Source organism: Megalobrama amblycephala, linkage group LG8, assembly GCF_018812025.1.
Source record: "Megalobrama amblycephala isolate DHTTF-2021 linkage group LG8, ASM1881202v1, whole genome shotgun sequence".
Taxonomy (NCBI): Eukaryota; Metazoa; Chordata; class Actinopteri; order Cypriniformes; family Xenocyprididae; genus Megalobrama; species Megalobrama amblycephala.
Genome location: NC_063051.1, coordinates 17,649,682 through 17,666,282, shown reverse-complemented (window position 1 = coordinate 17,666,282; position 16,601 = coordinate 17,649,682). Strand labels below are relative to the sequence as shown.

The window sequence follows — 16,601 nt, the reverse complement described above, 5'->3', positions numbered from 1 at the left end:
GGTGTAGTCATATGTTTTATGTGCTAAACTAATTGAGAACACAGCACACTGGTGTATTTTAGTGGTCTGCTATCGCCCTCTGGTGGCTTCACAATGCTACATTGCATTATTTTTGGCTCTTGAGTTTTCACCAGTAGGTGTCCTTACAGGGTTTAGAGATAGTGTTTCGTGTGGGGATGGCCATCCTGCAGATGAATCAGACTGAGCTCATGCAGTTGGACATGGAGGGAATGTTGCAGGTGGGATATTTATAAACATTTTCCTTTCAAGAATAAACTCTTATTTGTCTTAATTATAGTGCTTATGCTAGCCAATGTTTTCTGTAGAAGCTGCCACATCATAAATAGTCTAGGCTTAAAGACTAGTTTCCTCTAAGCAGTGTACAAATTAATTTGTTTTACAAATATGCATAATTAAATAATAATATGCAGTTTTGTTATTTTCACTCTCTGTTGCAGCACTTTCAGAAGGTCATCCCTCACCAGCTGGATAGTGGACCAGACAAAGTTATCCAGGCTGCTTATCAAGTCAAGTACAATGCCAAGAAAATGAAAAAGTGAGTTTACATGATGTTAATTGAATTTCTTTTTTTTAGTCTGTTTTTAGACGTTTGTTTATGCCTTCACAGATTAGAAAAGGAGTACACTACAATCAAAACCAAGGAGATGGAAGAACAGGTGGAGATCAAGGTAAGACATCCATCCCACCATCCAACTTGCATTTTGCTTAAATTATGCCTTTCCAAACATTTGATGGTGTTTTTTTTCACAGTTATTAACATTGTAAGTCACATTTTTTTAATATTAAAAAGTACATTTAAAAATAATACAGCAGCTGTGGGAGCAATAGTAATATTGACAATCTTTCTGTAGTCAATCTCCCTATTTTTTGTTGTTGTTGTTGTTTGTTTGGAAAGTTGTGGAAATTGAGAAATTTACTATTGGAACAAATAAGAACACAAAAATCATATTTGCTGTAATCTCCTGTTCACCACTGTAGACATTGAGCCAACTATAACAACTTCTGCTTTTGAGAACTGCGGACATGTAAAAAAGAGTCCATTGTCTATAATTATCTATTTTCTCAACCCATTTTAAAGTAAATACTGTTAAATGTGTTTAGTTGAAACACAAACTAAACAATAATATTGCCAAATAGTTGGAATATTTTATTGATGTATTGCAGTCTAACATTGTTAATGTTGACACTCTTATTACAGAGACTACGGACAGAGAACAGACTGCTGAAGCAACGAATAGACACTCTGGAGAAAGTGAGTGATAAATAAGAGGCAAAGCAAATCACTAATCAATCAAACATGTCCATTAACCATTGCCATCTAATTGCTTATCTTGAAATGGTTAATCTCCTTGCCGTCAGTTATCACAACTCTTTGGTTTCAACAATTACAAATGCTCGTCCACACACCCCATTGGCTGTATCATAACTAACTGCTTGTGAGCATGTCATTGGAAAACCTGTTGTGTTTTAAGAGGCTGGTAAGTACAGTGCTAACTGAAAGAATAATCAATCTTTTGTGTGCGCACGTTGGTATGAAATGCTTGTACACTACATGTACTATTTCAGGCCAAAGTGGTTGTCTGACAGGCTGTTCTTTTGAGCATGGGTGAAAACCCAAGCCTGCAGTGGTGCATGTCAGAATATTCTCTGCTTGTGAAGGCATGTTTGTGTCATGCATGAAAAAGAAAGCCCACAGTGCAGGTCAGTAAAAAAAAAACAACACCTCCACTTGGCTTTCATCACCTCTCAGCATGGAACCTTTGTACTCAAATGAAGTACTAATTCAAACGTCTTCAGAAATTCCCCGTTCGTAACCAAAGCCTGCGTTCGTCACACAAATAGTAGACTTAGAGGCTTTAAAATAACACTTATTCTGTTTTATTTATTCTCACCCTTCTGACACACAGACTGTCCTCTGCTTGGCCTCCTTTTACACTTTTCACGCTGTTGTGGTGCACAATCTTGCTTTTTTCCATAGCCACAGCACGAACACCATGCTCAAATCATGTTCCTTTTCTACCCCACCTCACTGTGATGTTTTCAAAGCTGCATATTTATGCTGATATAGCAAATGTTCATCTAGAACAATATCTTTGCAATGTTTTAATGTAGGGGTACGAAAAAGAACACTGTTTTCTGTCAAATCAGTCTTATTGTTTTGTTCTGTGTTGTAATATTCTTTGGTCTTTCTCTTCTCTTTGCTGTTTCCTTTATGGATTTTCTCTGTTTTTAGGAAAGTGCTTCTTTGGCAGATAGATTGATTCAGGTACAATTTTCACTCTCCACTCCACCCTTTAGCTCTGTCTTTTTTCCATTTAAGAACCCAGCAGTTCTATCTTTAGCTTTGCTTCATTTCCTTGATTTGCTTAAATATCTCACACCTACTCACAATCAACAGTGAAATAAGGCAAATTCTGCAATTTCTGACTTCAGGGAAGAGAGTATCACTGTGCTTATTATCTTTGGGCTGCAGTCCTGATTATTGGTGGAATACTACAATAATCCCCCCTTTGATAGTCAAAGAAATTTTAAGTGCTAAATTGAAAGCCTAAAACTGCTAACAGCATGACAGAGCTTGAGATCCAGCATTATTTTTCTCCATCCATACATCCGTTTCCACCCATTCCGATTCTCCGCTCACCCCTCATCCATAATTGGTCACGTTAGGGTCAGGTGACACGAGCCCAAGAGGCGGAGGAGAACTATCTGGTCAAGCGGGAGCTGGCCACAGTCAAACAACACAATGAGGAGACCAGTGCACAGCTGGAGCAAGCGCAAAACACCATCCGACAGCTCCAGCAACAGCAGCCGTTTGCGGTAAGGACAGTTCAGAGACAGCGCCTCCTCCTGGATGAGAGGCCTGCTCTTCGAACACAGAAACCGTATGACTACACTGAGAAATGTTTAGCTCCCACATTTCAACAGTTTTCAGTGGCAGCTGTACTTGGTTCTTTCACTGTTGCCTAGCAACAAAATCTCGGCGACCACAGAGCTGCACACAGCAGCTCTTGTAATGATGCTCTTTACATGCATGACTGAAGATCAGAACAGCAGAGCTGGGGTCATTTGCATGCACAACTCTGCCAAATGGGGTGTATGTATATGTAGGAGTTTGTCAAGAATGAGTGTAACTTAAGCAGAGAGTCTTGAGAAGCCACTGCCCGTTTGATAAAATCTACATTCCCAGCTGAAGGGCAGAATATGGCTCATCAGTTATTAATGTGCACATGCTCAACACAGAGAAAAAGTGGATAATGTGTCATGTGCTGTGGGGAAAGTGCTGTTTTACATAATGTTGTGTTGCAATATCATTATGTTTTAATGTGGCTGGTGGTAAAACCATGAACGTGTTGAGAGAACTTTTTTTTTTTTTTTTTTTTTTTAATCTGAAGATGAAATGAATGTGTGATCTATGTTGTTGGTAAAATCAAACCACTAGAGCCATTCAGATGTTATTTCCATGAGTATTCGGTTATAACGCTGACGTTAATTACTGACAGGTTGGGTTTTGATTGACAGAATTTTTGGTCAAACTTTTTTTTTTTTTATTTAGAAGGCGAACCCACGCTACACTGAGGAGTTTATCCTGCAGTTGGAGAGAGAACTGGTTCAGGCCCGACTTAAGGAGGCTGAGTCTCAGTGCGCACTGAAAGAGATGCAGGACAAGATCCTCGACATGGAGAAGGTGGTAGAACTTTATTAGCATTCTTAAGCACACATAATCACCTGTAGGCAGTTGTGTTTTCCAGTACCAGTTGTGGTACTGGTATTCATGTTCATTCTCAGAACTGGCATTTCAAAGAGCCAAACAATGATGTAACTCGTTACTTTCCTACATGACCTGCTCATGAAGTAATATATTTTATCATCCTACATTGAATTCAGTCTTGATGCCATCACAAGCTGCTTTCAGTAATCATAAGATATTTAAATATATGCACCGAAGTATCGGCCAATAATCAGTAAGTGGCCAGTTATTTAAAAACAGCAGATGATCAGGACCGATTAAAGGTGGTGGAAAAACGTGTCAGATTGCAACTCGTACTGTGTGAGGAAAAAATGTTCCCGGGAGGTTTCCCATTCAGGTACTAACCCTGGCTCAACCCTGCCTAGCTTCAGTGGCAACCAGTCTACTGGCCATTTCACCCTGTAGCCCATTTTACAAAAAAAAAAAAATCCCCAATATTTTGAACAGCCAGGCTGTTTTTTTTTTTTTTTTTTTACCGTGTGTGGACTTTAACCCAACACCTAACCTATGATGTTTAGTGGTTATTTGTTTGAGACCAGCAAGCTTGATGGTCAAAGCTGTCTTTTCTGCTTGCTTTTCTACACATTAAATGATTCCAGGTTTGGGCCCCACTTTAGCTGCCTAACTGCAGAAAAGTTCTTTCTCTTCATTCTGTTGTATAAGCTTACACTTATCTTTCTTGTATATTTGTTTCTGTTATAGAGAAATGCATCCCTGCCAGATGAGAATAATGTGGTACGTCTTCAGGAGGAGTTAATTGGTGTAAAGCTGAGGGAGGCAGAGGCTCTAACTGGTCTTAAAGAGCTTAGACAGCAGGTCAGAGACCTGGAGGAGCACTGGCAGGTGAATACACATACACACACACACACACACACACACACACACACACACACACACACACACACACACACACACACACACACACAGAAAGCTGTTTCATTCACAATATTAGAATGTGTGTAATACCCACAAACTCTGCTGTGTTGCAGTTTTACCATATGCACTCCTTTTCATGCCTCCAATTAACTCTCAAATGTTTCAGTAAGACATTTTTGGCATTGTTTGCAGAGGCATCTGGCGCGCACAGCGGGCCGCTGGAAAGACAGTCCGCGGAAGAATGCAGCGAGCGAGCTTCAGGATGAGCTGATGAGCGTGAGGCTCAGAGAGGCAGAGGCACAGGCTGAGCTCAGAGAGACCAGACAGAGGATGCTGGAACTGGAGACCCAGGTCTTGACACGCATGTCTCTCACTCACGCACTTACACCTGTGCAGTGTGTCGGGCATTCATGAGAAGGCCAATTTCTAATCCTATTTTCAAATTTTTAATCATATTTTTCAAAGAATCATCATTTGTTCAGGACTTAAGAGACAGACTTGCATGGCCAAACAACTTTTGCCTGGCTACATCTACATCTTTTGTTATGTTTAGAAACGGCAATACTAGTCATATAGCCACTGCAATTGCCCAAGGTCCACTCACTTAGTCAGGAAGAGGCCGTCTGACTGACATATAAAGTGACCAATCACAGTTTTGTAGCTTTGTTTTGTTCAACATCATGTTTAGGGGCGGGTACATGTTGCGACTATTACAGACCTTTGTGTTATAACAGACTATTGATGCATTCATTTTTTTTTAAATCCAGCATTTAGTTGCTTCTCTGAAGTGATCTTTGCTACAGTATCAGAACTTTAAGCACAGCTTTGTTTTCTGGTGGACCGTTAAAGATCACCACACACTAGGCTCCCAGAAAACCTGTAGAAGCAAATCAGATTCATACTATTGCCTTATAAAGTGTTTCCAGTTTTGTGTGCCATATGCATTAGATATTCAGCTAGTGGAGTGTGGGCAGTACAAGTGTGACGTCCGAGGCTGAGACAAGAGAACATACACAGATTTTTGGCCAGTAGAGGGAGACAAATTAAATGATTTTTTTTACATGATAGGCTGTATCTGTTATCAGAGTTAGCACTGCTGTTTTTTTTTTTTTTAAGAAAGCTGTGAGTTTTGAATTTATTATATTTTTACTCACAGAATCAAAGACATAGTAATCAACTGCGGCGAGCAGAACTGGAGGCACGAAATCTACAGGAGCGACTGCAGGTTTTGACCAACCAGAACAAGATGTTGCATGCAGAGCTGCAGGAGATGAAACGGAAACAGGCTGAAATAGAATGCAAGGTGATGATCATTTACATGACATCAGCTGAGTAGTCACAGACAATCCCATAGCCTTTTGCAAAAATGTAGACTTTATCCCAAATGTATTTATTTATTTATTCTAGTTACCATTATAACTTTCATGCAGTTAGTAATCTGTCAAAAATAAAAATACTTTTATGATACAAAAAAGCAAAATATGCCTCTAATTACCACATCTTTGTATGATTTGGTTGTATTTCCTCATTCATGACTTGGCTTTAAATAGGGTTTAGTAAGTGTGTTTCTGCTTTCAGTTAAGCATACAAAAATAAGCCATTCAGTAAAAGCTGAATATATGTTCACAGTTTTTTTTAATTTCCCAGTCTTTTTTCTCTTTCTATCTCAAACAGAATAAAGAAGAGGTAATGGCAGTGAGATTGAGAGAAGCTGACAATATTGCTGCCATGGCTGAGCTTCAGCAGCAGATCTCTGAGCTTGAGATTCAGGTACAAATAAGCAACGAATCACAGTTCATCAGTCCAATTTAGTCTTACACAGCCCTTCTGTCTAGTCTATGACAGTAGTCTCTCCATAGCACAGCTGCTCATAGTTTCCTTTCATAGTATTGCTTTTTTGTTTGTTAGCTCCTAAAATGCCCATTAGATTTTTACTTTTAAAAATGTGCGTCTATCATAGCATTTTGAGTGTATTATTTGTCCACAATATTTAAGCTCTAGTGTGTAAATAAGATTTTGCTCAGTGGTTATTTGTGAACATAGTTCATTGTTCAGTCTTGCTGCCTTTTTCTGTGTGAAAGACCACATTTTTTGTATTATGTGACTTTAAAAACATTTCTTGGTTGATTTGGTATGTTAATTTTGCAAATAATTTTAATTGAACCGAAACTAAAATTAGAGTGCATCTAAAGTTAGATGCCCTAGAATTTTATAAAACACATCTGTAATTCTTCTTACCTAGCTTTACAATATATGTTTAAATACAACCTTCCTTATACACAGTTTTCAGAATCCTGTTGTAAGATGTATACACTCTTTTCAAGTAAATCAGTTAACTTACTGTAATTACTGCAGCTTTGGCATTACGGTAAAAAGGGTCAGACATATGTCAACCGTGATTGAAATGCAGGTGTGTTTTGATTTGAGGGAAAGATTATATTAGTAAGATTTACTGGATTAAAGTGAGAAGTGAGATGAGCATTTTTTGATCTCTTCAGAGAAAATGCTGCTGTCTAAAAATGTTCCTTTCCCCATGCAGGAAGACAAATTATTTTAAAGATTGGCTCAGTATGTCATCAGTGCCGTTTTATATCAGTGTGGGGTGTTTGACTTTCCTTCCTGAGACGGATATATAATGCGGGCTTTTTTTGTATTCGAAACTAAATCTCACCTATATGAGAGTTTGTTCATTTCTGTTGCAAGCGTTTCTCTTCAACACTTTTTTTAATGTCTGTGAAGTGTGATGTTGGACAGTCTGCGTAATCTCACATTTAGCTGTTTCCTTTCCTAGATTTAACTAGAGAGATTTGTATTTTGCTAGATGTATGCAATTGATTTATGTATGTTGAAATTGCATCAGTTTGCAATATATCAGATTAGACAAGCATGCTCCTTTTAGGCATGTGCAGCTCTTAGCTGTGGTTCTGTGGTTTTGGCTACCTAGATGGTTTTTACCCTGAGGGCTGTGGGCAACATATCTGGCTCACCATACTTTAATTCACTTTTTTGCTTTTGGCTCAAGACGGTGAAGATGTGAGCGAATGAAAGAAAGAAACTACCCGTTGTTTATCTATAGGTCAAGAACACCACCAAATGATTAAAATTTATTTTAATTCAGGCTAACAAAGTTAATGAATGCAGTTCATTATAAGTTCCACACAGCATTTATTTTACATTGTAACTGTTCATTCTGTTCTGTGTGATTTACTAAAAACGGATCAAATTGACTTAAACCTTAGACTTACTGATACCTTTGGTAGCTAATAGCGATTGGTCGGATCTGCAGTGCAACCCGTGCACACAAATGCAACACCCGTTAATCAGTAAATGATGGCAAAGATCTTGGTAATGTATAGATTCATTAAACCTAAACAATCATCTTTACACATGCAAGATTGTCCATACAGTGCCAAGGGAAATTTCTGCATTATTTTTTTTATTTATTTTTTTTTTTTGTGCGAGTAAACAGCACTATTGCAAATTTAAGCTATTTATCACCCATGCAAATAGCCACATGTATCAGTTACACACAACACACAAATAAACAAAGTTAAATAATTTTATTTAATTATGAAGCATTTAGAATTTGCATATCTTTTCATCATTGTTACCGACATAGCATCGAACCAATCCTTTATTTGCTCATCTTTCGCCCACTCTTAACTTGACATGTCCCACTGCTGGAAAATATAACACCATGATGTCACCACTGCGTTAATTCTCTGGACTGACTCTCTGAGTCACCCCTGGTGTGAGTGTGGTTTTTATTTTCACTGGAAAGATCCACTATAAAGTGAACCTACAGGTCTGTCTGACACCAGACACCAACACACTAACCCAGCTCCCCAGCATGCAGGAGATGCAGACACCTTTCAGAGAACACCCACACAATGTGTTAGCCCCGAGTCTTTTAATAGTTATTGCGATTGATGTGCAAGTAAGATTGAATGAAGCCTTCACAACGAAAATGCAGAGCATCAGCATTGCTCCTTCTCTGCATTGTTATGAGCTAAGAGTGGAGTGGGTTTTTTTCTTCTTCTTCTTAGTTTTAACACCTAGCAGAGCACAGGGTTGAAACGGCTGCTTGCATGGCCCATGGGACCGCAGCTTAGCTATCTTCATTACCAGATGAGAAACCACTTCCTATCAGGCAGAGAAACACACTAAGTTATAATCAAAGCTCACATTCTGCTTTATGCTTTACTGCTCTGGATTCATATGATCGATTGTAACAGAGAGATTTAGCTTGGCAGGTGTTTGTAAGATGCATGCATACACGTGAACAAAGAAAGGGCAATAAGAGAAATCTCAGTAGTATAGTAATGAGTTGCTGCAGAGAGGAAAAGTGACATTTAGTTGAAGTGTTTCAAATCACATGCACCCGAAACACTGAAGTGACAGTGTTTGTTGCCATGGCAACCTGATATAGAACAACAAATGCTGAACATTTTACCTCAACTACATATTGGTCATAATGTGTCTGTTGAAGGCGTTATGTTTTAACGTTTCAACAAATACACAGGTTCTTTTCTATATCGGAGTTGTAAAGTTCATTGTAAAATTACAATTTTAGTTACATTATTCATCAAATTTTAAAAAGCAGTAATGTCACAATAGAGTTCGTTCCATCAGATAAGAATTGCTCAATTTAACGAAGTTGAATCTTTCCCAGAATCAGGCCAGCAGATCATCTTTAATACTACAAATTCATCAGCATCACCATTTGATCGAGTCATTGTGGCTCAGTTCTGTTCTGCTTTTTGTTTGAAACGGTTATGCTGTTTACTTGATTATAAAAAAAAAAAAAAAGTTGTGTTAAACTCAAATCTTTGGACTGAACAAACAACGAATATGCTTTTTTTTAAATGAAAATAATGTATTTTAGCTTCTGAAGAGAGTTGTCTATTTATGTATAGATATATTGTCATGGAAGGCCTAAAATGTCTCCATTTAAATTATTTAATACAATTTGCATTAAACTGGGACTCATACTTGCATTAGACTTTTTTTCCTTTTGAAGTATGAAAATGCACAAATTAGGGATGCACAATATTTGGTACTATATTGGATATCGGCTGACATTACACACATTTTAAATTTAACAATATCAGTTAACATTGGATATATCTATTTAAATGATCTTTGCCGTCATCTAACACTCACTTCAAGTTAATCTTAAAACACACTTAATCCTTTAGTAAAACTGTTAAATGTAGTCTTTAGCAAATCTCATTATAATGTTGTGTGATGACTAAATTTACTTGTAGCATTTAAAATGTTTATTCTAGATTTTAGTGGGGCTGGCTATTGACAGATTTTTAGGATTTGATTTCAATTCACAAGCTGTTGATTTGATTCTGATTTAATATTCTATATCAGACAGGTACAGTACATGTCAGTTTTTATTTAAAAAATATATCTCTCAACTAAAGCTGTAAACTTTACAGGGCACCCTGTCAGTTCGTACAATACTATAATATTAAAGGATAAAATTAATGGAATAAACTTTTAAAATAAATGTAACACTTAAATTCAATTATTTCTTTTAAGATATAAAAAAACTGTTTTGTATACGAACATTTAAATTGCACAAGGCAGTTTTGATATAAAATTTAATGATATTATTATTTTTCTACATTCTACAATGTTTAAATGGTGGCTGTCATAACTTGACGGATTTATTCAAACATATATAAAATAATAAAAACATCACTAAGGGAGTGTTTACACAACACCATTTACAACTAAAAACAGAAATCTTTATGCGGTTTGGCCATTAATTTACATGACAACAGTGTTTTTGGGGGCCTGAAAACCCAAACTTTTGAAAACAGGTTTCAAAGTGTAGTTTTTTTTTTTTTTTTTTTGAAAACAATACCGTTATCGCCTCGGTGTAAATGACAAAAATGCAAATTTGTGAAAACTGATGTTATGTGCATTTGTATTATGTGTTCAGTCTATAAGTGCATAGTATTTCTTTGCGAAGTGACATTGCAAACTACTGGCATGGCATAATACAGACATTTTTACTTTTGGTCATTTTCACAGATCCGTGTGAATGGGGATCATTTTGACAGTGTCGCCTGTGCGCAAAACTTTTCAAAAACGCAAAGGAAAAACATTTCCATTTTTAGTACATTGTTGTCGTGTAAACAAACTCTAAGAAGTTAAGTGAAAATATAATGAATATGTTACACAGTGCATATATTTTGCAAAATGCTATGGAAAGTAGGCTAAATGGCTTTCCTGAGGTAAATGCAACTATACGTGACATTGTTTACAAGCTCTTTCAATTGGTTGAAACACTGATTGAGCGATTACATTAGACATAAAACATTTAAGTAAGTAGTACTGTTTCTTTTAACATACTTTCTTGTTTGTTCTGTGATGTAAGTAGTTGTAGAGAGGAAGAGATTATCGATTTATGGGCGCTCCATGCTGGCACTTGAACTGAAGCGGCTAAAGCAGTCTGTCACCACATTAAATTGCATCAAAATTACATTTATTGTTTGAATTTCATAATAATTGTCAGAATTTGAAAGCTGGGTCTTTGTTTCTTATCAAAAGTAACAAAACACAAAGCTTATTGCGATAGACGGTGTGCTACGAATAAAGTTTTGTTCACACATCAACACAAAACAGCATAGACTAAACGATCAATTTTAGGATTTAAGATTCGATATTGGTTCATCAAAATCATTATCCATTAAAATCAATGAATTGATATTGAAGTGAAGTACTGATGTGAGGAAGCCATTACTCAGACATTTGATGTCCCTAGCTGCAGTCTGCCACCTGCTGATTTCATGCAGCTGAGTGTAAGGAAGTCAGCTAACTGCCTTTCCCTTATCACAACACTATGAGGGGGGGAGGGGGAGAAACCTCAAGAAAAACACAAATTCTTGGAAGAACACTTTAGATCCCTCTCCATCCCCATCCTCGGCCTATCAGAGAACTGCATGCACAGCCGAACGCAGACCACAGGAATTGAAAACACCCATCCCTGCTAGGGTGTGTGTGCATGTTTTGATCTTACCTCAGTACCGCTATAATACACCCCTCTCTGCACCTCTTCTCCTTTTTCACTCCTCACTCTGTCCTGTGTGGCTTGCCATAACTGTACCGATACAGAGGAAAACGGCTCTTTGCAGCATGTTTGTAGTGTATGTTTTGATTTCCCTTTTTAACAGGTGTGAATGTGGTGGGTAAACATGTTATGTAGTGTGTACACATGTCTGTTCAATACCGCAGCTCCCCCAAGGCATTCAGCAGCAGTGAAAAACTAGTGGTGCAACGGATCACAAAACTCACGGTTCGGATAATATTACGGACCATATTATATGATTTTTCGATCAGTGAAAAAATAAATAAATAAAAATAAATAAATAAAAGTGAATAAATAAATAAAGGGGGGGGGGGGATGACAGTGTTCACTGTGTTCAGTGTTCACTGTATAAATTAAATATGGCTTAATTATTGATAAAGCTGTGTTTTGTTGTTTGATCAACATGATTGATGATATAGACAGCAACATGTATTTATTGGGTGCTGTTACTTTAAGACCTAATGATACACATCTGATTTCTCTCAACTGTTTAAGTTCACTTAAGACATAACCATCTATGTTTAAGAGAATATTTGCCAAGACCGATATTTTGAGATAATTTTGTGTGTATGTGTCCATTCAAGCACAAAGAGATGCAAAAGAGAACTCGATTCTGTGTTCTTTCTGTGTGTGGGTTTGTGCAGATAACAGCGTTGGAGTACTGAATTAAGTTCTCTTTCACCTCTTCCTGCGCTTGAATGATTTAAAATCTTTAAAAGATTTAAAATGTAATGTTTAAATTGGCAAGACTTATAAACGTGCAAATGATAAACTTTCACTCTATGATGGTCAAACTTTGCAGCTAATCCACGAATCGCATGCGTGCTGATCCATGGGGTCTGGTCCGTACCGATCAAATACAATCCGTTACACCTCTATGAAAAACACAACAGGGTCATTCTGTGTGAACTCAACCAGAGGTTTTCATGTGGTCAAAATGACAATTTTCACCTGAGATTTGGAGTCAAAATAAAAGTAAAAATTACTTAAAGATGGCAGCATCATTATTTTATTTTTACACAGACATTGATAGGTCTATTAGTAAAATCTGTTGACTTTAGCAATCTTTGTTTCATTATGTGCCAACAATGACAGTTCAAAAATGGCAAAAAAACACTTTTTTTTTTTTTTTTTGCCTCACGTTTGCATGCCTGTAACTAAAGAAGTATTAAAGATGTCTTAATATCCTTTTAGATCCTGGTTCTTAACTTTTCTTTTGGTATCTTCATTTTAAAAGCCCTCGATGGTTCAATCCCAGAGATATGGACATGGTAATGTGGCTCCATAAGTAAATCAGTAAATTGTACACATTTTCACTGGTCAAAAACTGGTCAAATGTGGGTTACTTTGCATAGAACATACCTGTCTTGAGTGCCATAAATATTCTTTTTCTAAAGGTGTCATGCCTGTATCTCTAAAAGTATTCAAGATATCTTAATATCCTTCTAGATTCTCATTCTTAATGAACGTTTCTTTTGGAATCTTAATTTAAATAATCTTAATCTAAATAACTGCCTGTGAACACTTTATATAACTACAATATAGGTAGGTCTAAATCGGAGTGATCATTTATATCAATGTTATATATATATCGTCATATCATCCAGCCCTAAAACTTGTATAGTTTTTGTCAGTGTTTATTTAAAAACACCCAATTGTGCAGAATATAAGATGGTAAATATTTAATTGATGAGTTGTCAACACCATATATAACAATACAATATATAGGGTATGATTTTACACCAAAATCCAACATTTTGACACAAAATGATAACTGCAAAACATGTTTCTTTGCCTGGAGTCCAGCTGTTTCTGTGAATTGTGGCAACCTATTTGCTGCTTTTTTCTGTAGCTTTCAGCAGTCTGTAAAAATATACCTCAGATTTTGTGTCAAAACTATTTGTACAGTCAATCGCAAAGCTCTTTCCCGTTTTGGGTGTGGTTTGTGTGTTTTTCGCGGCATTCACGCTGAAAACCAATGCTGCCACTCAGTCTTTTGCCACTTTCAGTGACGTCACATGCATACCCTCTATAGTTTGTGTTTAATGAAGAATGTCTGAAGTACAAATAACACAGAAACTAGAAATGTATCTTGTTTCCCTCTATCATAACAACTGAATACAACACACCTCTCTGAGTGCCAATAACAAACATTTTCCCAAAGTTTACGTCTTTAATTTAAGAAGTGTTAAACATATCTTAATTTCTATTTAGATTCTTGCTCTTATTCTTGCTCTTTTTTTTTTAACCTCCTAAGACCCCCATTTAATGCAATGTATCTATACACTGTATCTAATTTGCATATTAATGTGTTCTTGGAGCAATGTAATGAAAAAAAAGTATAATAATGGGAGTAATAGTTGGCAACATTTCATATTCACTAGTGTCTCCTAAAATGCCTGATAAACAAGATTTAAGTCCTGGTGTCCTCTACTGAGGACATGTATGAAATCAATGTTTTGTACCAAAGTCATATTTTGATTAGAAACCCCATAATGTTTTCCTGAGATGTTGATTTATAACAAACAATTTGAAAATTTGTCAGATTTAAATGATAATTACAAAATATTATCATATTTCCATTAGAGGATCTAGGAGGTTAAGACCCCATATCGTTCAATCTCATAGATATAGCGATGTCAGTGTGGTAACGTGTAGTTACGATACTGCGTATCTGAACTATTGGTTGCTTCAGAAGCTGTTAAAATGAAAAATCCCATCAAAATCCCATCTTCCAAGTATCCCAAAAAACAAATATAGATTCTTATAAATACACTTTTGAGAGCAAGTTAATGTGCCTCAACCATTTCATTGGATTTTTGGTACTCAGAGAGTTAGGTTTTATGCTATTCTTTTGATAGAGGGGAAAAAGATAAATTTCTAGTTTAAACAATTATTTATTCTTTAGACATTCCTCTTTAAATGCAACAAGTATCAGCGGTGTGCAAAGTGAACCACATTTGGTTTTCCATCACTGAAAATGGGTAAAATTCAACAGTTTGAACCTGAAGCTGCTTTGAGATTGCCAAATCTATGAGACTGAACCATATAGGGCCTTGAAGATTTCAAAAGAAAAGTATATTAAGAATGAGAATCTAGAAGGATATTAAGATATCTTGAATACTTTTAGAGTAACAGGCATGCAAACTTTGGAAAAGGAATATTTATTGCACTCAGACAGGTATGTTCTATGCAGTTGTATTCATAGAAAAACAGTACATTTCAAGTTTCAACATTATTTGTTCTTCAGATATTCATCTTTAAAAGAAAAAAGTATCAGCTGTATGCAAAGTGACTCACATTTGGTTTTCGACCACTGAATACATGTACAATGCCACATTAAGATCTCCATATCTCTGCGATTGAACCACTGAGGGCCTGTAAAATGAAGATACCAAAGGGAAAGTTTAAGAAGTTTAAGTTTTTAAAGGGGTGGTTCACTGTTTTTTTTCTAGGCTTTATTGTGTTTATGGGGCACAGTTTAACATGTCTTAATGCTCTGTTTTTAAAAAAACGCTGTATTTTACCTTTATTCTACACTGCTGTTTCCCTTCTCCTAAAAACTCTCTGTTGAGTTCCTGGTTTTATGAAGCCCCTCCCTCAGAAATACGCAATGGACTGAGATTGGTTAGCTGGCCATGTGTATTGCGAGTCGCTGTCCAGAATACGTTGTCACGATTCACGCTGTCTGGAAATGCCACGGCCCTTACCATTAGGGGCAAATGTCGCATATGCTTCGGTCAAAGTCCAGTCTTTGCTTCGGTGGAAAGTAAATAATGGCGTCAATATTGCCGTATCAATTTGAGCCCGAATCAGACCCAGATAGCAGTAATGATGAAGAGGGTCAAGCAGAACCTCTGCAAGCACAGCTTTTAATGGACGTTTATGAATGTTTAGTATTTTTGTTAAGCTTTACTATAGCTCAATACATGACTGAGTAGTTGCATTTTTGTAAAGGTATTCTTTAATTTATAGCATGAACGAGCATGTGGTTAAACACAAAATAAAAACTGTAATGAAACAATGCTGTACACTCATAACAGAAATGCCAACAAACACCAACAGAAGTTTGCTGGTGTGATTGCATAGAAGTTTGTTGGTGTTTGTAGCCGTTTGTTAGAGAAGTATGAAATGGAATTTAGCTAACTAGCTAGCGAAGCCAAACCGATTTGTTCTGTTTACATCCCAGAAACTATATAACTAAATAAAAATAACATAAAAACTTTATTAAAAAAAAAAACATACTTACAGGTTGGGCCCCATAAACAGCAGCTTCTGCTTTTAAAGTGGGAACTGCTCCATCCTTCAGTAATAGTAATGCAAATCCAGCATTGAACTCGTGTAGATTCTGGAAGCTGTCTTCCATAAAATGCGCAGCACAGACAGTTAAATTAGCATTATAATTGTCAGGAACAGAATTAAACATAAATTTTAAACATTGTTCCCGAACTCCAGCGTCCCTAGGAAGAAGACTTGTATGCACACGACATGGCCTTGCCCACTTTTTTGCATTTTCCTGGGGGCCGTGTTTGTTAATTGCAGGGTTTATGATGTCACCAACCCGGGAAGAAGCTTGTTGGAGTCCAAACCGGTCGTATTTGTAGGCATTAAACTGCCATAACTTTAAAAGACAATATCTCCGTTTGCATTGAACTTTCAGTGCTGTAACTTTGCAGATACTGTTTATGCTCAAGCAGGAACATTACACACCAACTAAAGTTAAAAAAAAGTGAAATCACAATGAACCACCCCTTTAAGATATCTTTAATACTTCTTGAGTTACAGGCATGCAACCTTGAGGCAAAAAACTCAAGAAGTGCTTTTTGCCATTTTTGAACTGTCATTGTTGAC

The 16,601-nt window shown here is 36.7% G+C and overlaps 1 protein-coding gene across 7 annotated transcripts in view; it reads left to right on the top strand.

Annotated features, from left to right (window-relative positions):
• evi5b (ecotropic viral integration site 5b) overlaps positions 1 to 16,601 on the top strand; it is a 61,271-nt gene that overhangs the window by 35,994 nt on the left and 8,676 nt on the right. For 6 of the 7 annotated variants that reach the window (XM_048199745.1, XM_048199746.1, XM_048199748.1 and 3 more), the window contains 11 exons: positions 150 to 239; positions 459 to 556; positions 629 to 689; positions 1,220 to 1,273; positions 2,255 to 2,287; positions 2,689 to 2,838; positions 3,575 to 3,706; positions 4,472 to 4,612; positions 4,838 to 4,996; positions 5,802 to 5,948; positions 6,320 to 6,415. In XM_048199745.1, coding sequence (XP_048055702.1) covers positions 150 to 239; positions 459 to 556; positions 629 to 689; positions 1,220 to 1,273; positions 2,255 to 2,287; positions 2,689 to 2,838; positions 3,575 to 3,706; positions 4,472 to 4,612; positions 4,838 to 4,996; positions 5,802 to 5,948; positions 6,320 to 6,415 — 1,161 coding nt within the window. The remainder of the gene's footprint in view (positions 1 to 149; positions 240 to 458; positions 557 to 628; positions 690 to 1,219; positions 1,274 to 2,254; positions 2,288 to 2,688; positions 2,839 to 3,574; positions 3,707 to 4,471; positions 4,613 to 4,837; positions 4,997 to 5,801; positions 5,949 to 6,319; positions 6,416 to 16,601) is intronic. The other variant, XM_048199749.1, reaches the window with a different exon arrangement.